The sequence below is a fragment of the Dermacentor variabilis genome, chromosome 7, assembly GCF_050947875.1.
Source record: "Dermacentor variabilis isolate Ectoservices chromosome 7, ASM5094787v1, whole genome shotgun sequence".
NCBI lineage: Eukaryota > Metazoa > Arthropoda > Arachnida > Ixodida > Ixodidae > Dermacentor > Dermacentor variabilis.
This window is the reverse complement of record NC_134574.1, coordinates 159,360,024-159,386,708: the sequence shown is the minus strand read 5'-3', so window position 1 is coordinate 159,386,708 and position 26,685 is coordinate 159,360,024. Positions and strand designations below refer to the sequence as shown.

The following is a 26,685-nucleotide window of genomic DNA, read 5'->3' as shown; positions in this document are numbered from 1 at the left end:
ATAGTCGTTACAGAACATGGCCGAACTCGCCAAGAATTCTTCGCATTAATAGATGGTAGAATCCATTCTGCGAGCATGACTTGGTAGAAAAGGTAATGGCATATATGACAGAAAGAGTTCCCAATGACTTCCTAGTACAGCTAGGAAGCGCATTGATGTTGACAAAGAGGTATTAATGTAGGGCGTTACAAATCGTTCCTTTGCTCTTCGGGCACGCTATTCTGGACATTGTCAAGTTTGGTAACGGCGGAATTTCGAGTCAATAAGAGAAGCTGTATAGAAGCCCTCTGGGCTCCTCTGATTGGTTAAAATAGGCCTCTATGACCAAATTGGACAATGTGACGGAATATGACTCGAGAGAGTAGCACCCCAGAGCCGTAGAATATTGCGAGACGATGTCACTGTGCCTTTTTGCCTTCTGCTCGTGCGTCTAGCTCATTTTTTTTCCGAGCGAAAGTAATATTGTTTCTGACCCTTACAGGCGCATAAATATTTTACGGTGAGGTTCTTTCTTGCCTTTTCCTCCACTTTGCTGGTGCTGGCTCGCACCATGGGTCACTCAGAGTGAGGACTTGAACCTATTGGTTGTCAGTTGTTGGTTAGCACTCTCCTCGCGTCTCAGTGGTCCATCTTTGTTGAGGAGCTGGTCTTCGTGTTCGCCAGCAACGAGGGCATCGCACCGATAATCTGCTCTTCGCAAGTGATTGGCCTCCGTTCCCGCATGTGACACGCGCGAAACTTGTTGCAATAATAAATAAATTAATAATAATAATAATAATAATAATAATAATAATAATAATAATAATAATAATAATAATAATAATAATAATAATAATAATAATAATAATAATAATAATAATAAGAGCAGGGGCAATTTAGCGGTAAATGCGAGATAAATGCGTTAGCATCGCGTCGCAGCTCGTCGAGGTCCCGGATCCTTAATTTAAACTGCGTTCACCACATTACAAAGTGTTGTTGAGGCGCTCACTCGACACTCGTCCTGCCTCTTCGAGGAGCGAAGTGCAACTTACGGCAGTCCGGTGCAGCTAGACCACCGTCTTGAAATATATATATATTGGGTAAATGGGCTGGAGTGCATTCGGCAAGCATTACCAAATCTTGACTGGGAGCTTACCACTGTTGTTGAAGCCAACGGGGTGTTCGACAGGCGCAGGGTAGATAACCGGTGGACCATTAGAGTTACAGAATGAATGCCAAGAGAAAGGAAGCGCAGTCGAGGTCAGCAGAAAACTATAGTGGGGTGATGAAACTAGGAAATCTGCAAGCGCAAGTTGGAATCACCTAACGCAAGACAGGGGTAATTGGAGATCGCAGGAAGGGGCCTTCGTCCTGCAGTGGACATAACAATATGCTATATATATATATATATATATATATATATATATAAATTCAAGCATAGAAACACAGGATGCGGCACAGAAATAGTTCAAAGAATAGAAGCACGTAGAAAAAATAACAGGACTTTACTGACGTTCTGACCGGGGTCCAACCTTCATAGACACGTACTCGCCCTCCGCACAATTGGTTCTGCAGCGAAGCTGCAGGGCAGTGTTCAGCCTTCCGCTGCTGGCGCGACTGTTGTGCGCACAAGCACTATAGCGTGGCTGATGTGTAACTGTGTCTGTCATCACAAAGTCGCACATAAAGCGGTCTGAGTGGAACGGACAGTACACCAGAAGCTAGCTACAAAAGCCGACGGTTTTCCTTCGGTATCATTTCGTGCACCATTGAAGTGCGACGCCTGCGACGCCCCCTGGCGGTGCTTCTCATCACGCCAGCGTTGTGAGACGCCTGGTAGCTGACAGGGCGCTGTTTATCCCGCGCCGCAGCCGTTGCCTCGCGTGCTGTATCGAACATATCGCGCCCGTGTATTCTGTGAACACCGTCTGAAGAATTTCAGCGCAGCTCTAATCCTCGTATTCTAGGACAGTTAGGGCGAAGGAACAAGTCATCATCGTCATCATCATCATAATCATGAAGTGGTGAAAGAGCTTTGAGTCGAGGGTCGTTTGAGCATACGGAGGTTAATCTTGGGGCGCTATAACGTAAAACTATTCCAAACTTTTCTATTCCAATTCTACAATCAGCCTACCGTGATTGGTCAAAAGCTTATTGGACCACCCCCACTTCACCTGTCTGTCACGCGACGTCACGAACACCGCGGTAGCACCCATCTGATATGACGTGTACACACTGATTATGCATAATTTGACCTAACAAAAAAAATAATTATTTCTGATTCGACGCCTCTTTGCCATTAGCCCTCGACTATGGGTCGAAAATTTACGGGCTGCACCCACTTCACCTGCCTCTCACGCGACGTCACAAAGCCGCAAATACTTACTACGTCAAAGTGACGCGTGCGCGTTAAAGATGCATTAATATGCTGAACAAAACTGAATTTTCTTCTGAATAGCCGCAGGCTGCCCCGTTCCGAAAGGAATAAAAGATGGCTGCCGCTGATCGCTCCGGCACTGGCTACTCGCCCCTGCCGGAGAACATGGGTTTATTTGCGTGTAATAAAACTTTTTGCGTGGCCGTGTAACATTTTCGAGAACTTTCGGCACGTTTACGACCTCGTTCTGCCAACTCTTCTTTGCTGAGGATACGTTTTAGCGTAATTCCTAGGCTTCCGTTGCATGCCGCCGCGATTGTCGACGAGGCACCGCAAGTTAAGTAAGGGAAATCGGACCAATCGCAGACTCCGGCACCACCCTCTTCATCCGGTTATCTATATTCAGTGCTGTGGCTCGGCCCCATCGAATCCCTCTCCACTTGAGCATGCTCCTCGCCTCCTGTGAGCGAATTAGATGAGACAAGCCGCTCAGTGCAGGCAATGTTATTCGTTTTTTAAGCAAACAAAAGTGACCTCCTATGAACGAGGGGAGCATTTGATCGGTTTGTTCAGACAACCCTGCGGGTGACCGCCTGATGCTTACGTCGGCGGCTACGCATATTTGACGTCAGGAGATTGGAATGAAAACATATTGGAATAGCTTTATGTTATATGGCCCTTGCTATCACTTTCAACGTTTCGTGCTTCAGGTGAGACTGACCATTTTTTGAAACACAGTTTACGGTCTGCTACGGCAGGACACTCGATTAGATGGTGACGATCTCACTTTCACGAAGACAGAAATGCAGCGTTATGACGCAATTCTTGCTTACATTCTGTAACAATGAGAGATAGACAAAGACAAACGTAACACCGAGTTCAGCGCGAGAACGATCAAAACGAGAAGACTGAAATGTCACTTCTCCTCTATAATAGTGTTGTGTAGGAAGAGCCTGATTTACAGTATGATTTAGTACCATTTTTCACACAAAACTCGCAAGTTTTCGCAATCTTTATTGTAGAAACAGAATCAGATTATCGCATGCACATCTAAGTGACCCACCTGCCCAGCAGTGTTGGACTCTTCTTTGGTAAAAAATCCCAGCCGTTTATTTTAAGCCGTGCGGATATGATTTCAACAGCTTGGTCGTCACGGCCAAGCCATCTTCTCAGTTGGATGCCGTCGGTGGATTTTTGCCACGTGCATGCCAACTGTATCGCAACGGTTGACCCTGGACTACATAGTAGCACGAATATGTTGTGTTGTTGTACGTTCACCGTGCGTCAGCCTGTAGATAAATTTGTTACGCCTAGACTTTAAAGCGCTGTTTTGATGAACTATAACGCAGCCTTCACGTACTTCTGCATAGTATTATGATAAGTTACTGATAAGTTATGAGAGTTACTGATTATGATAAGTATTATGATCCACCACTTATTCGCTTTTGTTCTTTGCAAAAATATTCAGTACTATGTTTATGTGCTTGTCGGAATACTTTTATACATTTTACTTGTGTACTTCCGTGATTACTTCTATTTTCTGTCTTTTTCTTTTTCTGCAACAAAGAATCTATGAAACATAGTTCTTGTCTGAATTTTCGACAGCGAAATGTATCCTGCATTGTTTTTAATGTTTTTTAGCGCTCAGATAATATTCAAAACGTTACTAGATGTATTTCTGGTTCCTCCTACTGCATGACTCATAAAGGGTGCATGAACCCATATCAATTGAGTTAATTTTCACATTTAGTTCGGGCTTTCCTCCGTGCAACATGTAAATAAAAGTTAAATTCAAAGGCTAGTTGTCAAGCAACATTTCTTTTCAACGACTAATCCCAAATATGCAAGAATACCAGGGGCGCTTGAATAGTGAAATTTACGAATTGAATCAAACATGAACGTTTGAGACAAAAAATAAAAAAAACATTTCCGAATACTATATCGAATATTTTCTAATTTCTAAATGAAGTGAAATGAAAAATTCGCGTGGAGTCCATTTGGTAAAGACGCTTATTTAGGTTATTCAATGTAGACGTGATGCATTTCGTAAGTGGCCGTCCGATCATCTGAGGAGCTCGTAAATGAGAAACGACTGCCTTCAACAACACAACGTTGTTCATGTCTCTGAAAAGCAGATGCGCAAAAAAAGAAGGGCACAGGAGGGAACGAACAGGGCAACACAAACGCCTTTTGTGTTGTGTGTGTGTTTTTTTTTCCTTACCTTTGTTTGTTTATATTCCGTTCGAAACTGGTCAGCTTCTGCACCGAGTTTTGCAGCAAGGCCTATCCAGCAAGACACGAAGGTACACCTCCGCGCGACCACACATTACACTGTCTCCAGGATCGGCTCAGCTCACTGTCTGCTGGATTGGCTTAGCTTACTGTTCCACCGTCTCTGGGATCGGCTCAGCTCGCTATTGCACTGTCTCCTGGAATGGCTCAGCTTACTGTTCCACTGTTTCCCGGATCGGCTCAGCTCGCTATTGCTACAGTGCACTATTGCATTGTCTCCTGAATTGGCTCGGCTTATTGTTCCACTGTCTCCGGTATCGGCCCGCTTTACTTCGTGAGAAGAAAGAACAACCGACCAGTCGCACCAAACCCCGCGAAAGATGGCACAGAAGGCTTCGCTCGAATAAAGCGCTCGTAGGCGTGTGTACATTTGTTGCAGTGAAAATACTTGGGTACCGTTTGTTGTTTCCCTGCGTAATTTTTTATAGAGCAGAGTCGGCCACCGACACATCTGTAGTGATAGCATAGATGGAGCTGCGTACATAGGCCGATCTGCTATACAAGTGCTGTCCTTTGTGTGAGCTATTTGACAAGATAGCAGCAGCAGCGACGGTCAGCAAAAGAACCGAGAGGTTTCGAAAAAAAAAAAAATAAAGCAGTATCTTAAACAGACAACGTGCATAACATCTCGGTGGACGAGTCTCGCAAGTTGAAGAAAGATGAGAGGCTTGGTACAAAGGTCATCTCGCTTTATTAATCCATCCCCTGGTGTTTCTCGCTTTTTTTATCACTTGTTTTCTCTTTCTTTTTCTGGGTACATTCTACCATTTTTTTAAAGGAGAGAAGGAATACGGCCACAATTTCAATCGCTCGAGTCGGACACCAATCGCCAGTGAGGTGCTCAAAATTAAGCAATCTCTTTCATGGATAAAATATAAGAGCGTAGTAAGGTTATGGTATCAGAATGGCCTGGAAGCATTGAAACCTCATGGCTTCTGTTAGTTTCATTCTGTTATTTATCTTTCTTTCTCAATTATTTAGTTATTTTCTCCTCCTTTTCTTTTTTAATTGCTTCCGTATAAGAATTAACGACGCACTTATGCCATCTGTGCACGTCAGCTTTTCACAGAACAGCATGGCGCTCTAAGCTGAATCGCTTCAAGTCGAGAGAACTATAGTATAGCGCCGGAAAAAGGCGCCGTCATACCAATACAGGGCCAGTATTCACAAAAGAGCTGTTACGCCAGATTTGTTCGTTATAGCGAATTCCACCCAATCCTGGCATTGCACATGCTATAAGAAATAGCCAAGAGCATACTTACGAGCAAAAAGCGCCGTGAATTCGGGCCCCAAGGGCTCAGGGCCGGTATGACTTAATGGTTCCTTTCTTTCGATTCGATTCCATTCTTATCAGCTACTTCCATTCTTATCACTCTCGTGACCGTGATGACGCAAGCGATGCGCCACTGGCACCACTGGCGAAGTTCGAAGAGGAAAAGAATTGTAATAAAATCGTTACACTGTACCAATGCTGTCATTTTTATTATGCTTCAGCTCTGGGCAATGCAAACGATATCGCTGTCGAGTTCAAAACGCCGGTATCACGGCCACGTGGATAAGAGAAGCTGACGTAGCAGGCAGATAGTTATCATTCACTCTGTTTAATGTCACCTCCGCCTTTGGCGTTTGTACATGAGAATCGTCGGACACGACAGGAAGCGTCGCTCTCTCTCGCTGCCTCGAGGATTTGATGCGCTGTGTGGCAGAACCGAAGTGGCGATGTGTCGCTGGGTGAGTCAATTTTCGGGCTTGATAATATTGCGCGACAATTTTTTGAAGATACAATATGTACATTATAGGGCGAACCACGGCTCACTTGAGTGTGGCTCTTGATACCCTGTCCGTCTTGCTTTCTGTCACGGACGACCGCAATGTTCTATGACGATTAAGCGTACAAAAATCAGCGTCAGTGCCGGTCGCGCAAAAAGAAATAGGCAGAGAGAGAAAGAGAGAGAATGTCAAAAATCACGCTTTGTACAAGTTTTCAGCCGTTAAAGGGACATTAAAGAGAGCAAAAAAATATTTGTATATAGCAACGCATAACCTTCTTACCAAAAAGAAAAAGACAATCTTGCGGCGAGAGGATGCGTGCCAACTTTGAAAACCTTTGAAAAAAGAAGAATGCCAGAACGCAGGACTAGTGGCGACACCACCTTGAAGTTCCCGCCCTCTTTCGCCGTTACATCATGGACTTCACGACGACAGCGTGTTGTCGGGCCTATAGTTAACAGTTTATCTGTAAAGATAGGATGCGTTCTATTCTGCAGGAGCTAAAGAGCGAACGTGGCAAGTTTCCAGAACTTTCTGCGTCACAATGGCCTAAATGCAATCAAACATTTTAAAATACGTGACGTCACACTGACGTGCCACCACAAGGGTTTTGGCGCGAAATTCAAAAACACGTAATCTTGGCCTTCATATATTCTTCCAGCGGGGGATCTGCAACCGCGAAATCAACGAAAATAAGAGCTTCGAAAGAATACCTCATCAGTTTAAATTGAGTAGGTGCTTCTTTTTGGTGTCCCCTTAAGTGTGCCGATACTGCGATGTGCTTCGAGATGAAAACGCTGATTTCGAAACTATAGAACGCCTAACCCGTTTTTCACAACCGGCTAATTATTACAACAGCGCCGCAAGACAATGAAGGAAATTAACGCAACAGCGGGAAGTTCAGCATTAAACAAACTCATCGCTTTTTGCCAACCCGAACGGTGGTCTGACGCTAGAGCAACCTGGCCACTCGAGTACAGCAGCTATGATAGTGTTGCAGGATGAGCTATCGTACTTCAGGCAATTGCACACCACCGAAACAAAAAGTACATCCTTTCATATTGCACTCTCACAGTGCTTCGAAAAACAAAGCAGGGTGAACGATCAGAGCATGACTTTTGTTAAGAAGCAATCGAACCAGCGTGAAGTGTGTAAAATACACAGTTGAAGAAATAGAAATCGTGAAAAGAGAGGAGGTCGTCTTGATTTTCATTTTGATTTTTTTTTCTTACAAAACGTTTTCCGTAGCGATATTTAACATCAACCTGCTAGCATCTCCTGGACATTATATAGAGAACGGACACCCGTTGGCGTTAGCAAAAGAAGCAAGGAGTCCGTGAGTTGTGTCAGTTGCGACGCTCCTGTCTTGGTTTCTTTTCCAATGCCTAGCGCAGTGCTAGGCGAGTAGAAGCGCTTTCGTATTAAGCGGCAACCACACAGAACGTACCTCCCGCGCATTTTCGGAGCGGCGTTGGCGAATTAAGGCAGCGCCGTGTGTTGTCCGCGCTTTAATCATGCCTAATTTGATTTTTGTGTGATCTTAGCCAAATGTGGCCTCCACTTATAAAAGTGACTTCAGCCTTGATTACGCTGTCGCGTGAGGTGTGACAGAGACGCGGACAACAGGCCGAAAGTATGCAGGGTGGTTTAATATAAAATGGGCAACGGATAATCGACACGTACGCAACAAGCGTTGCGGAATGATCAAACAGTGGTCGAACAAGAGGTGTCTCATGGAGCCAACATTTCGACAAGAGGGCTTGTCTTTGTCAAGGACAGGGTTTCGTCTGATCATTTCATTAGGCGCGTCCGTTTTCCTGTGAACCCCTAACTTGCGAGAATCCCGGCGGAAGTCTGATATGTATACAGCCTCACTTGCCGGCACCTATATATACATAAGCAGATGCGCTGTTGCGGAGTATTTCTCGACGTTCAGTTTTTTTTTTTTTATTTGAACGCGAAAAGGAGCTGACATCTGACGTAACGAAGGTGCGGCGTTTGCCTTACGTGTTGGTCCCCTCCTGTACGCCGTGAATACGTTCCCATATGGTTGCCGCTTCAGAGTATGCGCGTCTCTGAAGGTGGCGCGCTTATTTGGAGCTCGGAAGGCGCGACGCATGCATTGCGCGTGTATAGAGGTGCAGCCTGAAGCGGTTCGGAGAGCGCTTTCGCGTTGTGGCGACGTATTGCACGGGAAGCGCGTGCTCTGGGCATCTGGCCGATCTTATGCCACAGCCGCCACTTTCGCGTTGGCTAACGGGGCCACGGGATCAGCGGGTTCTCGCCTACCGTTCGCGGGATCGCGTCATACGCGCGCGTGGTATACGCTGTATCATACTTGGCCATCTGATCTCTCTTCAACCGTCTCCTTCGCGGCGCTTAATTAAACCTGCCTCGCTCCTTCAGGCCAATTAATTACGGCGCGGGGTGTATACGAAAATGTGCAGTTAAGAAAATGTGCAAAATTACCGTTGTGTCACCCGCGAAGACCTCTGCCGCGTCGTCGTGACAGCGGTATACGTATAGAAGCTTAGAGGCGGAAGTGGTAAAGTTGCGTTCAGCTGCAAATATACGCGACGATTGGATTGGCGAAGAGGCACCTGACAGATGTTATGCGTCATAAGAGAAGCACCAGTTAGGCACTGGCATTCAATTTCTGCCCTGTTTTGACTACCGCTGCAGCTGTACAGTGTTGCGAGTTTAATAACATATACGATCGTCAAATAGAAGAAATAACATAAATACGAGAGAAGCTTGTGGCACAGTATTTTTTTTTTCGGACCGTCTCGCGGCGGAGCGTTTCCAGCCGTCGCGTAACCAATTTCTCTCTCCGGCGACCAATTGGAGGCTGCGTTTTAACGACACATCCCGAGTCTCATATCTGTGTTTCGAAGTGTGCAGCAAATATACTCGCGCCCTTCGGCCTTCGCCTTGTGCGTTGTGTTCTGGTCCCTCAGAAGCTAGCCCGGCCGCGTGACCCTCCGAAACCGCCTCAGGCTGCGCGCGCGAGTGTGCGGTTTGGCGAGCGGTGACGGCAGCTGCAGGTGACCGGCAGGCGTGTGTCCATCTTTTTTCTTTTTTGCGCAGCTCAGGCGGCGGGAGACGGCGGTGGACCGTGCATCGGCGATCCCTCGTGGTTTCCTCGGCGGTGCGGGCGTCGCCCGCGTTGCGTCGTCCCCCATCGGACGGTGGCGCTCGGTGTACGCGTGCGTGAGAGATGTGTGACGTCGTCCACCAGAGAACGGCGGCGGCTCTGCGCTCGCGCTGTGCGACTCGGCGTGCCGGTCGCCGTTGCTCGACCCAGGGCTCCGTATGGCTCTGCGTGCCACCAAGGCATCGAGACGTGCTCCTGTCTTTCTTTAACGAATTGACGTGGGAATCTGTCTTCGATCGCTCAAGTCTCGGAGGAGATCAAGTCTTCCACTGGCTAAACCAGTGGAAGAGGACGTGATAAGCGAAAGAAATGAAAGCGAGATAGTCGCCGACTGAAGAACAGAGAATATGTCGTGCGCTTGGAAGAATACGCGCTGAAATGGACGCGATATGAAGACCTCGTAAACCGGTGCACTTGTCGAGAAACACGCAATTGACCAAGAGAGCCTCAACTTTTAGTTAGGGAGAATCGCAGCTGTCAGAAAACCAAGCCCACTGGTGCGCAAACGGACACCACCGACGCACAGATGCTACGAGCGAGGCACGTGGGGCCCTCTCAACGACGGTCCCCTGGGTCGAGTCAGTGGGTGCGAGCCAGCGACGGGCTCGCCGTGCGGTCAGCGCGAGCGCAGGGCAGCGCCGGCGGTGCCTAGCTGTGGTAGACCGGATGCTGGGACACGGTGGCGGGCGGCGCCCTGAGGGCCGAGAAGCCGCGCTGGTACCAGTCCTCCTCGGGCGACGTGGCGGCCGCCGCCGCCCCGGGCTGGTGTCCGAAGGACTGCGCCGCGGCGCCGTACGCCGGGTACCGCGCCGCCGGGTGCGGGTGCGCTGCTGCGGCGGCGTAGGCCGCGTACGAGCTCGTGCGCGGTGGGCCGTACACGCCGCGCATCATGCCGTTGCAGGCCGCGGGCGGCAGCGCCGCCGGCGCGGCCAGGGCCTTCTGCAGCTGCTTCTCCTGCTTGCGGTACTTGGCGCGCCGGTTCTGGAACCACACCTGCCGGGGAGTGAAACGCGCGCGGCGCGGCACCGCACGGTGAGAGAGGGAGAAGGGCAGGGAGGTGTCAAGCAGAGCGGAAAATCCGGTTTGCTATCTTATATACGCCGGAAAATGGGGGAGGGGCAGGTAGAAAGATAAGAAGGTCCACTGTAAACCGATTTATACCCTTAAGGGTGTTTTCTATCTAGAATTAGCACTCTTACACCCAAATGAGTGCAAGCGTGTGATTTATAGGCTGGTTTTTGAACCTTGAGGACCTTTAAGGGGGTAAATCGGTTTACGGTCTAGAGGAAGAAAGCACAGACACACGATCACAGCCATCAGGACAGCAAAGAGGAATGTATACACCGCTGTCAACGCCAGATGCCGCTAGAAAGCTTCCCAGGGCTCTCACAAGACATCACGTTCTCAATGTAGAATGCCCCATCCCAACATTTCGAAACAACCGGCTGCACCGAACGTTAAGACGAAATACGGGGAAGCTGGGTGAAAGTGCTTGACTAGGACCAACAGGTCTACGTGGTTTGTGCAGACATCCGAGGTTGAGACGAAGTGAGACTAGCCGAAGCCACGAAATTCGGCCGCAATTAAACCATTTTAACTATCCCGAGGACGTTATTCTGGACAGTGTCGAGTTCTGCCATAATGTCGAATCTAGTCATTCCTGATTAGCTCAAAACGCAAACACGGCGGAATTTCACAACATGGCGGAATTCGACATTGTATAGCATTCACTCTCGAGTCCTCACCTGGGAAGGAAGACACGTAAAAGGGCCTCACGAACAAATGTTCCTCAGCATTTGATGCAGCAGCTGCGTATGCATCTGCCTATACAGGCAAGAGAAGGCGCTTGAGTGAGCAGGGTAAGTGAACGAGGTCAACCAATATTGCTATTGGGCCATGAGTGACGAAGATGCACTGCAGAAGCGACATCGAGAGCAGAGATCTCGCGCGGCTTCCTCACCTGAGCGGCCTCCTCACTTGAACGATCATCACCGAACCATTATCAACCGAGAAACTTGCACAGCATGTAAAGCTAATGCATGTATTACTCAGACTATGACTTCTACGCGAACGTAACGAATTTTAGTAGACCATGCAGTAGGAAAGATTACTCTCCGTAACTGCGATGACTTGACAGGCGAAGTGTGCTATCATCAGTGTGCCGCAGTGAGTCGGCACACTCTCCTTTCAACTGACTGCTTCATTAACAGCTCTGACGTCCCAGTAGATATACATCCTAGAACTTGTCACCTCTTCGCTCTCACATTAACAGTTCCTGCAAGCGTCACAAGACAACATGACCTCTCAGCTGATGCGTTTCTCCGGTACCGGGATGGCACACTCGGCTAGTGTATAACATATTCAAAGTCGAATGGGCACAGCTTGGAAACCGGCATGAGCGTCTCTTTTATTCAACTGTTCATTCATGCATCGGCTATGAACATGGATGGATAGATGGATGGATGTTATGAGCGTCCCCTTTGGAACGGGGCGGTGGTTTGCTTGCTTGCTTTTCCGTTAGCAACGCCCTCTCGTGGGTAAAATAACGAACATAGCGCAGGCGTGCCGGGTGGTGTTACCTGAATTCGCGCTTCGTTGAGCTTGGTGATGCGTGCCAGCTCCTCGCGGCAGTAGATGTCCGGGTAGTGGCTCTTGGCAAATGCCGCCTCGAGCTCCTGCAGCTGCTCCTGGGTGAAGGTGGTCCGGTGGCGCCGCCTCGCGGGCGTCGTGGGACTGCACGCGGTGGCCAGCACGCCGCCACCGCCGCCGCACGACGACAGGCCCAGGTCGGACACGCCGGGCTCCAGCTTGAGCTTCTTGAACGCTCCGCCATCTCCTGCGCCCAGGCGTTGCCGAATAAGAACGCGTTTCAATGCGCGCAGCCCGCGGGGTCCTAGTGTAATTGTTCGGTTATCGCGCTCTGCCCGAAAAGGGGGGGGGGGGGGGCATAAAGTCGGATTAATAAATTGCTTAGAATAATGATGAAATCTGAGCTAAGAGGCATCGTATGAGGCCTACTCGCTGGGTAGGTTTCGTGTTTTTGCGCAAGTCTTCACGCGTCTTTAATGCTTTGCGCTGATTCAAGATCTTGTATTTCTTTTTCTCTTTATTCGTAATACTGAATCGCTAAATGTTGTTGTATTTGGAAACATATCCATATATATATATATATATATATATATATATATATATATATATATATATATATATATATATATATATATATATATATATTGGTTGGCTTCATTGGCTTCATCGGCTTCATATTGCAATGATGCCAAGGAAAACATCGGGAAAATTAGCTGTGGTTGAAATTGAAATCTAGAAAATAATAGAGAAAAGGGAGGAGGGGGAATGAAAGCGGACGAAAAGACACTTGCCATCGGTGGGAACCGAACCCCTAGCCTTCGCATATATATATATATATATATATATATATATATATATATATATATATATATATATATATATATATATATATATATATATATATATATGTATATATATGCAACCACCATAAATGATACAACCACCGGCTGGTGACGTGAACTTGTTTGCGGCCATGCACCTTGCCGCTTTGGCATCCGAGACGCAAATTAAACATGAGGTCAAATTTTAGTAGTCCACCAATCGCAAGAGAAATCCCCGCATGTTATCAGTCGAGTAATAAAACACAACGCACTCGAAAGCGTAGAGCTTGTTGCATGTGTGCAGAGCGTCATTTAACAAAAGACGCGCCCGCGTTTGTGTGTGTGTTAACAGGGAAGGGGGGACGCGGAAGACGAACGTGTTGTCACCAAACATGCTTCGCAGTCGGTAAACAGCCTGCCGTAGCGGCTCAGCGTGCGCTTGTGAGAGCGGCGAGCAGAAACAGGTAACAGCGGCCCTATTGAAGCGATCATTTCGCTCCGCACACCATCCAGTGTCGTTAGATTGAGTGGCAGTCACTTGTGGGCCCCGCATAGGGCACGCGTCGCCTTCCAAAAGGCACACCGCAGTACACGTGCCTATCGCCGACGGACAAAGAAAGGAGCCACGGGGCCAAATAAGAGATAAGGCCACCGCTATATCCGGGCGCCAAAAAGTGGCGACGCTGTGTCAACACGCCGCCCCGAGAGCCTGCAAAAGTTCCAACGGGGGCGCTTCCGACACCTACTCGACGCTTGGCGCGCCACGCGCACGGAGCTGGCTACGGCGAATATGGCCGCATCGGGTGACGCAAGTATACTTCCAGCGTTGACTGACAGCAGCCGCTATAGTGTACCGACTCCCCGGAGAGGGAACGCACGTCGGGTGGCAGTGAGCCATCATCGACGTGTGTCCGCCGCCGAAGCTCGCACCCTCCGCAGGCAGGCGCTTCTGTCGATCTGTCGTGCGCGCTCTTCTCACCGGGGGGGCGCGATGAATTGGGGGCGGGAGAGCAACGGGGAGCCGCATCACCCCTCCAGGGAAGAGGAGGCGGGGGAGGAAGGCAGGATCCCTCCCATCCCTCCCCCGCATCACTTTTGCGACCACCGTTTTCCTAATAGAGACACGCTGTGCGTCGGTGTCTGACAACTCCCCCACCCAACTCGTCTCCGCTCTAACCAAACCAGCCTCGTACTGCCTCCCACTCATCGTGTTTCACCAGTCGCCGGTGCAAATGTGTCGCACGCGCCGCGAATCCCGAGGCTTGGCACAACTGAGAACAATAAAGCGGCGCGTGCTGTGAATTCGAGGCGCCACGCGGCGCTATACAGAGTGCACGTACCGAGCTAGAAAACGCGCGCACGTCGCCTCTTCCCGTTTTTGTTTCGAAGCGAGGCCCAGATCGCTGCGGGAGCAGCAGGCGCGGGAGAACAGGAACAGATGCACCTTGCGTTTCCGCCCGCCTTTCGCGGGTGGAGGACAGGGTGAGAGGCGCGCGTCGTTCTTGCTTTTCAGTTCGCTTTTTTTCTTTTCTGAAATTCCTGGCTGCACTGAATACCTTCCGCTTTGTTCTAGAAAAGGCGTAACCTTTCGAAACGACAGCTCGGCTGTAGCGCTCGCGGAAAACATCGATTCCAACAAACAGCGCTCGTTTTATCGAAGCGACATTTACAAGTTACGCATCTTTCCAAAGCGACGCACATAACCTGCTCGAGCGGAAGCTTGACAACAGACGAGTAAGACCAACTGCAAAAATTAAATCGTTGACTGCGGCCTTTGACTTGGCTACTGTGCGCACGACCACTAGTGGCACTGAAACAACTGGTACGTCGGTCTCCTGGATGTTGCACCGCATCGCTTCCAATCCTTGAGGAGAAAACCTTCCTTCGTCGTCGTTCTACCAAAATTTTGTAGTGTCACCAGTCTCACGGGCGCGGCACGAAGCAAACAAAATTTATTCGATTTAGCAATGTCAAAATTCCAGCTAACGATGCGAGTTGTTTCTTCGTCGTACATGACGGGAGAATCTGACGTAGCGTCAAATGACCACGTCATTCCGTCGTTTCGATCTTCTTTTCATGGTTCCAGTTTCGCCGATGGAGCTTGCCCAGCTATCTCTACATGAAATTCTATGGACGACATTCAAGGTAAACTTTCTTCTTCTCCGCAGCCTGTTATCTTGGTCTTAGTTGGTGTTCCAGATTGCTCGTAGAAACCGGAAACCTAAAGACGAGGCTAAAACAATGCAAGAACGTCCCCGCCTGTCCGGTGTTATCGGTATTGTCTCGGACCAATGGGTATGTGCCCGCTATTGGCCGTTGCCCTCAGAACAGGTATGTTCGACTGGATATGTGCCCGAATAACAGACAACCAGTAGACGAGGCAAGAGGTGAAGAAGTGTGCAGTAGGGAGCGACGTGAACAAAACTAGACCGTGGCGTGCATGGAGCGAGGAGCTGCAGAGAACTCGGGAACTGGTCGCCTACAGAAAATAGCGTGAAGCTCCATTCCATTAGCGTCATTTTTTGCAAACGTTTCCGTCATCAGCTTTACGTTTGCATAACGCTTGCTTCAACACTAGCGCAAACACCAAAGAAAGCTTCGCATAACACAGATTCCCACTTAAACGCTGGAAGCGCTGAACTTTTCTTCTAGAAAACTCTCGCCAGGTGAATTTGTTGGCAATTGAACTATACTGACACCAACAGAAGTTGGCGCACGCACATGAAGGCAACAGACTTGAGTGCCCAACTGTAGACATCCTACACCTAACTTAGTGCATGTGAAAGTACGGCATAGACTCATGTTTCTCTCTCTCTAATCCCCTCCCCACGTGTAGGGTAGCAAACTGGACTCAGTCTGGTTAACCTCCCTGCCTTTCTCTCTCTCTCTCTCTCTCTCTCTCTCTCTCTCTCTAGCGCACGCACGTCGAACATAAACGGCTGATCCAGCGGGTTCGCGAAGTCGCGCATGGCAATGGAGCCCTGGACTGAGGGCCCCACTCATCGAGGAAATTTCCTACTTGTTTTGCCAAATAAATGTGTGTTCTCTCTCTCTCTCTCGTTCTCTTGCCTACACCGACAGCGACAGCAGCGCTGTCGCGTCGCATGTTTTCGTGACGTCACGCTTTAAGCAGTTCGTCTGCACCGGGTGGCCACCTCCTGGCCACCACGGCGTTCGGAGTCGCCCCGACAGAAGGCGCTCCCCGGTTCGTCTCAGCGGGAACGCTCGGCGTCCCGCTGCGCCTTTGCGCAGCGCGTCTCTACGTCCGAGCGGAGCTCGAGGGGCTCGGTCAAAGGGGGGAGCGGAACCGCGCGGACGACTTGAGGCGCGCGCGCTGCCGGTGGTATACGGGCTCGCTTTACGGAGCGGTGGGCTTTCGGCGTGTACGCTCGCATACGCTGCTCCATGAGCCGTACTTAATCGCTCCCCTTCCCCGCGTCCCTCCCTTCGCGATTCCAGCCTGGAACAAGTTCGCGCATGCTCGCCGGTCTAACGCGATAAATGCGTGCCGCGCCAGCGTCGAAGAAACGGTCTGGACTTCCCTGGTGCCACCTGCGGGCTGGAATAACGCGCCTCTTGAAGCGTGAACGTCGAGCCTTTGATTAGGCTGCGCGCTGTGCCGGTGCGGTGCGGTGTCGTTACGAGACTTTCTTTTTTCCGGGGAGGGGGGGGGGGGGGAGCACGCACTTGACCAGGGACGGGGTGGATGAGGGGGGGGGAGGCTTGACAGGTGGTATCCTGGATACAACATGGAAATTTCGGCGTGCCTCCGCCCCCCTCCCTTTCTGGCTGCGTTCCTGGTGCGGTGGATAGCCCACTGGAAGAAGCGAACTGAACTGAGTGCAAGCCAGGTGGGGACGGGGAAGGGCGAGGTGGTTGCTTTTGTCCTTACGTAGTCAAGAAAGGCCATATAATAATAATAATAATAATAATAATAATAATAATAATAATAATAATAATAATAATAATAATAATAATAATAATAATAATAATAATAATAATAATAATAATAATAATAAATTTTTATTATACTGCCCAGGAACAGCTACGAAGCCTTCGTACTTGTGCGCTTAGAGTGTGACACGCGAGGCAAAATGTACAGAGAAGACAAATATAGTAGACAAAACAATGTGATCACATACGGAAACAGAAAACGAGGAGGCGGGCGTAAGAGGGAGTTACTCATGCACCACGATTATCGACATTCAAACAAAACACACGAAATCAGCGCTGAAATATATGTCCAACGCTGGCAGACTATAAGTAGAATATAATGCCGATACGGGGATTCGCGCCACCTCTGTCGTCATCACGAACAAGGGCAGCTGCTGTTCTGACGCGATCGCCACACTCGTGCAGACCTCCGATGCCTCTGTTGATATCGCTGTTAACACGCCCGTTCACTTAATGCCCACACACGACACTTAGCGGTCAATTGTTCGTCCGGTATAAGTCTTCTCGCTTCTAGTTAAGAAACGGCGCAATGCGCAAGAAAATAGCCAGATTGCCACGAGACGAGACGCATTTGTCAGCATTTGCACGCACAGACAGGCCTTACATTTTCGAGGCAACGCCCAGGATACGCGGTGGCGGCACTAGATGGCAGCGAACTTTCATGGAGATGTGGGAAAGAGTTGTTCCACTCTAGTTACACGCCTGATAATAACTCATTTCGATGGTGGCTGTTGTCAAGGTAGAATTACTGACTATATATTCCTGCCAATGGCATATTAATTCCATCAGAGGCAACGCCTGTGCGCGGGCATCCCCATTAAGTCCGTTATAACAGCCCGCAGACAATCGTGAATTTCATATCATGTGGACTTTATTTCTTTATATGGACTGTATGCACTTTATATGGACTAAGTTCGCTACGAGTTATCTGGTTCTATCATCACAACGCCTGCTAAATGACACGCCCCCTTTAGCCCGATTTCTGCTGTCAAGGCAGAATCACTAGCTATATAGTCTTGCCGGTGCCTACTACCACCACCGCAGCCAACGACTGATTGGTTTCGGCGCGGTAGGTGGCGGGAGGCAGAATGAGACTCGCGAACGCCACCGGTGGCGTGTCTGCGACCCAAGTTGGCGCCATTGCCGTAAATGGTGAGGCCAGGGTTACGAGACTAATCCTCAGCTGGGGGTATAGTTTGAAACACTGTCACCTTGTGGTTTGTCTTTTTCTTTCTTAGAATAACTTTTTACAACAAAAACAAAGCGTCGTTAGAATGCGTTGTTAAGTTACCGGTTCCTTCGCGGAAATTACGCTTGTCTTTATTTTACACGCGCACGTTTTACACGCACATGCAGTAGCAACAACAAATAATTTCCCCTGCGCTTTCCTTCGTGTCATTGTCCATGGGCTTATTATGATTGCGATTAATAAAAATCGGGCCCCCTCGGTTTCCTTTCTACCCGTTCATTACATAGCGAGGTCCTAGAATCCGGCAGAGCTCTTAGATGTCTTCCGGCAGCATACGAGGGTTTATTGATCCGTTGCCTTCACACAAAAAAGTTCACGTACTACGTGATGCCTGCGGTAGATAGGATGTTCACACTCCACTGCCAAGGCCCTGAATGATGGCGCTGGCTAACACTCCCAGCGTTAGATCTGGCACACGTACATAAGTACCTAAGAACGTGTCCAGGAAAACGGCGCTGCGGTAGCTCACTTTGTAGTGCATCGCACTAACAAAGTGAGCTACCGCGTGGGTTCGAATACGTGGGTTCGTATCTCACTTAAGGTCAGATTTTTTAATCCACTTTCGTTCCCATTTATTTATCGTTTCCCTATGCATATTATATTTCCCCTATGCTTTCCTTCGAGTCATTCTCTGTTGGGTTCTTATGAAGGCAGCATTCGTGTGCCTTTTGTGAAAATCTATTAAAGAAAGGAATAAACAATAACAAGAAAGAAGAGTGTATAAATATAGTATTTTTCGACAGTGGCACTACATGATCAGGCACTGTCAAATTTGCTACCATTTTCGCTACGCATGTCACACTCTATGCTAGCAAGCTACACAATTCATGCTTTCGTATTATTATTATTATTATTATTATTATTATTATTATTATTATTATTATTATTATTATTATTATTATTATTGTTGTTGTTGTTGTTGTTGCTGTTGTTGTTGTTGTTGTTGTTGTTGTTGTTGTTGTTGTTGTTGTTGTTGTTGTTGTTGTTGTTGTTGTTGTTGTTAAACAGGTGATGGTGACTTCTAGCATTACCTAACCAGCACGCAGTATCAAACAATGCCCACTTGACAACCGTAATAACAACTTGATGTCAATTAACTAATCGAGCAAGCATAGCTGACTAGAGCTGCGCAGAAAATTACGTTGTTGCAGCTAATAATCATTGCCAGGGCGCATGCACAGTTTTGAGTCTCTGTAAAGTTGGCTTGTAAAGGGGTACAAGTTGCTGCGCCGCATAAACACCCTTTGTGTGGCGAAGCCAGAGTTGCAGTCAGCAAACAGTTTTTTTTGCGTGCCAGCATTAAACTTTTCACTTTTTATTGCCGCAGCTTTTATACGAACACTCGAGGAGCATTTGCGCCGTCGGCGTTGTCGTGCTGTCATGATATTGACGGCGCATGCGCAGCCCGCGCGTGGAGGATTAGAATGCCTCTAGAAACGTGATATGCGTTTGGCTCCTAAAGCGACGAAGCCTCAAGTGGACGCACAGTAACGCCTCGCTCAGTCGGCCTTGTCGGAGTCAGGGCCGCGTTATGGCTTCCACTGCTGACGTAAACGTTGTGCACACGCGCGAATTAGCGTTCCTGCCGAGCAGGTGCGTGGCCATACCACAGCAACGTGGTTAAATGTCAAGCTAAATTTGTGCGACCCTTTCTTCGAACACAACCAAGGGGCCGACGGTTTTCCTCCTGGTCCATCTCGCGCATCGTTGAGGTGCGTTATCTGCAGGGCCGCTGCAACGTTTCTCATCACGTCGACGTCCTGATAGGCCCCCGGCGCAACGCTGTAAACCTTGGTATCGCTTGGAGTGCTTCGCCTTCGGTCGAAACTGATAGTATTTGTTTTTCCCACCATACGGTCATATAAACTCGCTCGACCTTCAGTGCGCTTAAGATTGTCATTGTGGCGACAGAATAGAACGTGACAATTTGTTCATACGGGTTATAGATACCGTCGTAAGTCAAACAGACAAAAGCGCCCGGACACCGGAGCGAAACCACTGGAAAAAAAAAGAAAACTGTATGCCAGGTATTCTCTTCAATGGTCAATCGTGTAACGCGCTAGCGCGGCATAAAATTAGAAAGAAGGCAAATACAGAAATGACGCTCTGAATAATTACCACAAACGCAGTAATTTCATTTCTGGGTGCATGTGATTAGTCGCTGTGACGAACGGTGGCAGTCTTGGCTGCGCAAACCAGCAGTCACGACGCCAAAAGAGTTAGCGCGCGCACGTACGCACGCAGGCACACAAAGCAGTTTGAGAAAGCCCTGCATGTTTAGTTGCCCGAACGTGGCGCACGTTACTCGGGTGTGATTAAAAAAGATATACGTGAAAAGAATGTGAATAAAAGACCGTACGTAACGTACATAAAAGGGCGTCCACTCCGGTCTTTCCTTCACACCGGTTTCACGTCTTTCCCACCACAATCAGTATGAACCAGCAAGTCCAGCAACAAGTATTGACACGTTACTCGGCTACGACCTACAAAACAGGGGAAATACATAAGGAATAATCGTGTGTTAAACACCTCCAAACTGCGAAGGAGTCAGCCACAATCAGTACGTTAAGTCACCGTAAGCGCAATTTAGTGAGGGTGCATATAAGAGCCAACAATTTAAAACAAAAATAAAATTGGTATTGATTTAGATGTACGGCGAAAGACAAAAAAAAAATCTGTGATATATTTAAAGAAATAGAGAAAGCTAGCTTCCCCTTTTGGATTATCTCACGTTTACTTTAAACCATCAACACTGTAGGACGCAGACGATGTTAAATGATATTCTAGAAGGCATTCTAAGATACGCAGCGAAAGCGGTTCGACATGCTTCCTACATCTGCTGTCGAATACAGAATTGATATTTGTAGAGTACGCACTACGTTAGACTCAGATGTGTAGGCCTGTGTGTCGCATACAGGTAGCGACGATTGGACGAAGACGACGTACGGTCGTCGATAACAAGGCTATAGTCAACGCGAGATGAAACTCGGTGGGCTCATGTTGTTGACGTCTACGTAATTCATGATTTGCAGAGAGCGGCTGTATGAATACTGCAACTGTTGTGTAGCGGACGAATAATAAGCAAGACAGAATGTTTGTAATGGCGAGATATCAAATTAAAAGCAAACGAACACTCAGTGGCGCATATTTTTGGACCGCACTGTCACGGGCATCGGCTCACGAAAGTCAGGCTCGCCCGCCAAAAACGTGGCTGGACTGGGAGAAGCACAATTCGCAGTAATAAATCTGGTCTAGAATTTAAAAAAAAAAGAAAAAGAAATGACGGTTTCTCAACGAGATTAAACGGGCTTCACATTGCTCGAGGTACAAGACCGAACCGTGGAGCTGTCAGCACAGCGGAATGACTCTAATTTGAAGTTATGAAAAGCACGATGACCACGAATCGCGGAAGACCGAGGCTGTGACCAAGCGCTTGTCCTTCGGTAAGCTGTATATGCAGGGCGGAGTTTCAATAGCGGCGCACCTCTGAAAAGGGACGCAGCCAAATTCTAACCCGTGTTGATCACAATATTTATTGATACAGTGCTTCTGAGCGCGCGGTACCTCATTGTAACTCGTAGGGCAGCCTTTCCGAGACGCGTTCACCTTTACGAGTATAGCGAAGTCTATGCAGAGCCGCGTTTAAACGCACTGTTGTTTAAAATACTCACACGATACTCAATGAAGAATCGCCTTTCGGTTCAATAACAAAACAAACACGATCTCTGAATTTAATCCCGAAAAAATAAATCGTGTGAAATCACTTCTTGACGTTGAGAGAGAACAAACCATTTTGTTACGGACAAATAAAGGCTTAGAGAGCCGTAAGGGATTCGAAGACCGCTGCTGAGACAATAGAAAAATATGCCAAGGCCGTGCACATATTGCAAGCGGTTTCTGAGGAGGGTTATGTAAAAAAAAAAGACGATGCAATATTGAACAAAATCAAAGAGTAAACCGATCGTGACACTTGTCTGCTGGTGACGATATATGAGCTGCCGCTCTCGAAATATAGAAGAGTCATCTGCCTGTGAGGATCTCTTGTGCCCATGCAGCGAAGCAGCCATGCAGTAACGTCCAGAAACGCCGCAACTGAACAACGTAGAAATCGGGAGCGAGTAATGGACGCTGTGACAGGTTTTTCTACAATATCCAAAGTGATCCACGCCTTAGTTAATTCACCCGAACGCGTCTTTCAATAAATATACGTATAGGCGCGCCGAGTGAAGCACTTCTCACTGAAATAAGGCTGCTTGTAATGAAGAAATGCTTTAAAAAGAAGTTTATACGTTTAGACGACAGTGAGCGATTATTTCAGTCATTTTAGCCGCATTTGTTAGTGAAAGGCTGAGCCTAATAATACAAAACGCACGCCCGAAACCACGGTCCTTCAGTTATAGAAGCTATTTTATGTGCACCAGTTCACCCGAGTGACGTGTTAGCGATAATTGAAATCTACCAGGGCAGGGACATAACGCAAAAGCTTGATTACATGGCAGCGATGGCATCTGGGCGGGAAGCTGATGGACAAGTCGCTACATCCTGCGCTCGTTGCAACAGCGACACGCATAAGCAGGTGAGAAGACTCCTGAGCAGCTGTAGTCTTGACGAAGAGGCTGCTTCACGGACAACTGCACGAGCCGGTGAAGAAGGACGAAGAACAGTGTGCGTAGCGACGCGCTTTGCCGCCGCGAAGAGAAGGCTGACGCTCGCATTTATTCTTTGTGATCCTATTGGTTGGGTTTAATGTGCGATTTTTGTGACGTTGCTCAAAGGTACCACAAGTGTCGTGGAACAACTGAGTCTGCGAACGTTGCCGAGGCTCCTAGCGGGCAACGAGACACTGCGCGCGATCTTGCGCTTCCGAGTGCTGCCAGCGAGCCGAAGTGTACGGAAATATAGCGCACCTCAGTGCACAAAGTTTGTTGCTGATTTGCACACCGATGACTCCGAAAAATCATGAAGAATGTGTAAAGCGAGGTGAAAGGGGAAAGGCTGAAGTGATTCTCGCGTAAGCTTTTGAAAATATGTGGTGAAACCCACGTTCCCTATTGTCTTATTAATATTACCTTTCTTTGCTCGCGGCTTATCAGCTAGTGCTGTGAAGTAAGCGAATTAAGTCGCGCGGTGAAATTTACATTAGGTATTGTTGCAGTATGCATGTCGTTCGTGATCATCTGGGGCTAAGAATCTTTCGGACGTAATAAAGGAAACTTAGCATACTTGAACTATATATTTATGCGGTTAAAGAAAACGTTTACCTGCATTGTTTGCTAGGAATCATGGAACAATATCGCTTGATCTATTTCGGCTTGAAAAGCACGTATTTAATGCGAAAAACAAAAGTTACGCAGGTGCATTCGCGTTCGAATCCTTGCACGCCAAGAGATGGCAACATGCTAGTGGGTGCTCTCATGACTGTAATGGACTTCATGGGCCAATCTCAGCGCTGTTGGGTATATAGGCGTGTACGAGTGCTCGACACCTTCAAATAACGTATCGAACGTCTTGTTCGTTTCGGTCTTCGAATCGAATAGTAACTGTTCGTAAACACGGATATAGTTTTCGAAACGCAGATAGTTTGCGCAATCAAACATGACATAGGAGCAAAAGCAGGTGACATCTAATTCCAGCGGGTACCATTTGTTCTTTTAAAGAACAACCCTTCATAACGTGCAATATAATGGCAGAAACTTAAGAACGGTGTAAACACTAGAATGTAAACATCGCTCTGTAATTATTGTTAAAACGGCTGCTCAATATTCGTAAGATGCTCGAAAAATATTCGATATTTGATTCGATTCGCTTCCGGCGTTATTCGATTCGGTATCCAAAATTAATCTTCGCACGGCCCTATACAGACTAACATCACCTTATGGTCGGAACGGTCTGAAGTGCTGTAGCGATTGCTGTCAGCATGTCTTTTGTCAAATATCAACCCGTGAATTGTCGTTCATCACGACGGCTGAGCGCAGATTGACCGTAAAGAATGCAGTATGAACGTAACTTTCCCCTTAAGAGTTATTTGAGATACACACAATTTGCCCGTGTAGATTGTCGTTTCTCAAATTTCATCGCTGAAGTGGTTCAGGAGCAATTTCACACAGCGGTATCGGCTTGTTAGCTGTGACCATGGCCCGTACTCTTCTTAGACATTCGGTTGTTGTAGTCAAGTGTAGTTTTCTGATCTTATTATTACTATATTTTTGTGTATCGACGACCATCATGGCATTCCCGTTGCGTCTATAACAATATAGGTTACGATTTTCCGTTTACACTTTTTTTTTTCTGTTATATCCGTGAGATACTATGATACTGGGCACTGCATCTGATGGAAGAAGCTATGCAACGATAATCTATAAGCAGGGCCACGTGAGGATCGCTCTGTCCCGCTCAAGCTTATTAGCTTGTTCTTTGGAGGTCGGGGTCCGGCAGACCATATTAGAAGCCCTTAGGTGTCTCATTGCCAGTTTCGTAGGTTTCTTTGTCTGAAACGTTGCATAGACCCGGGATAAACTCGAAATGGATGTCGCACTTATACATCGAAAGCTTCGTACCTAGGCATCAGGGTATATTACCAAGTGATGCGGTACACGGTCTCAGAGGCTAACCACCATTAAACTTGAATGGAAGGGGTGTCTTGTTGCTTATCTTCAAGCACAGTTACTACGTTTCTGTAAGAATTAAGGCAAGGTAGGCTAAAGCGGACAAAGTTTTCGGTTGCACCAATAGACCTGCGCCTCCTGTTAGCTAGAACTGCGAAGGGCCTTCAGATCGTCGTATCTCTCTAACTCTTCAGGAGCTACATCCTCGTTGGTTGAGAGGTTCAGTCCATCCATAGTGCGAGGGCCGGGATCGAAGGATTGAGGCACTGCTCGCGCTCCTTGGGCTCGGGTCAGGCTTCGGATAAACCCTCCTCGCGTCCCGCACTTCGCCCGCGCTCCGTATCGTCGAGGCGCTCGCGCGCGGCGATTCCGACGAGCGGCGACGGCGATTGCATATCGACGTTCTCCTTGTCCGTACAAGCTCCGCTCTTTCTTTATCGTCACGTTTTTCTTTTTTTTTCATTCTTTCTTTCTTTCACTTAACGGCCGCAAAATTTCTCTTTTCGTCGGTTTCTCGTCGCCGTCGTCGACGCCGTATTCGGTGTCCGAGAAGGCGGCGCGCGCTCGGAACCCCGCCTCCGCGGGCAGAGCTCGTTAAGGCATTGATGGGGGGTCCCTAATGACATTAGGCCTCTACGGCCATCGATCGCCACGGCGCGCGCGCGCGCTCGGCGAGCAGCAGCAGCAGCAACTCACCCTGTCCTTGGAGCTGTCCGTCGCGGTGCCTGGTGTCCTGCAGCGCGTACAGCGGCGACGCCAGCTCGACCTTCCGCTTGTCGCCGCCGCCGCAATCCTGCTGGCCGGCGGCTGCGACGTGCGCCGCGACTCCGGCGCCGAGCCGATCGTCGCCGACCGGCGCCTGCAGCCGCGGGTCCTCGGCGGCCACGGCGGCGGCAGCCGCCGCCATGGCGCTGCTCCACAGCTGGAACCGGCCGTCCAGCGCTGCGGCCAGCCTTGGGGCCCTGACTAACGAGCAATGACTAACGAAGTTATCGCGCCCAATGCGCCCGCGCGAGTCTTATAAAAGCGCGCCCCACAGCCGACGGGCCCGACGACAGGGGGAACACGCCCACCGGGCTCCGGCGCGCTCCCATTGGCCGTCGCCATGGAGACTGCATCCGCAGAGCGGGGCTGATGCCTCGATCCGGCCGGGAAGTGCGGGGCGGCCGCCGGTGATCGACCGCGCACGGTGCGGGGGTGGAGCTCCGCGCGGCGCGGAGGACGCCACGGTGCCGGTGCCGGATGCGGGGACCACCACACTGCGAGGCAAGAGGGACGCGTCGAGGATTTTGGAGCGAGGCCTTTCCGTTGACGGAACTATACACACCGGGGCATACGCGACGCATCCACAGTTAGGACAGTACAAAGTTGAATTCGCACGACGGGACGGATTGCCAGTTCAGTGTGCGGGCGAGCGTGCCGTAGCTCAGTGCCGCCTAATCGCGAATCACTCGTGGAAGCCACTGACAAATTGTTCGCCCCATGATTAGTTGCAGCTCAGCCATGCACGTCACACTTGTCCCATACTGTCTAATTATCCCTTCGTGTGAACCCAGCTTAACCGAAATACTTACGGAGCAAGGGATGGCCAGCATCTCCATCGCCTAAGTGTCAAAGGGATACAGCCTCTGCCTGTAGTGTCATAACGGCAATGTACACACTTTAATTCCTGGTAATAATTCATGGTAAATAAAAGCGAATAAATTCAGCTTTTCCCTCTCTCTCTCTCTCTTTCTCTATCTATCTATCTATCTATCTATCTATCTATCTATCTATCTATCTATCTATCTATCTATCTATCTATCTATCTATCTATCTATCTATCTATCTATCTATCTATCTATCTATCTATCTATCTATCTTCGTCGTGCTGCGTAAAATGTACGTGAGCATTG

General features: G+C 48.6%; 1 protein-coding gene across 1 annotated transcript; it reads right to left on the bottom strand.

Moving 5' to 3' along the window:
* Positions 1-6,113: 6,113 nt before the first annotated feature.
* Positions 6,114-25,997, bottom strand: LOC142588281 (uncharacterized). The gene is made up of 3 exons (XM_075699860.1): positions 25,487-25,997; positions 12,152-12,408; positions 6,114-10,565 (listed from the first exon to the last, which is right to left on the bottom strand). The coding sequence occupies exons 1-3, from the start codon at positions 25,695-25,697 to the stop codon at positions 10,221-10,223; spliced, it is 813 nt and encodes a 270-aa protein (XP_075555975.1). The 5' UTR covers positions 25,698-25,997; the 3' UTR covers positions 6,114-10,220.
* Positions 25,998-26,685: the final 688 nt, after the last annotated feature.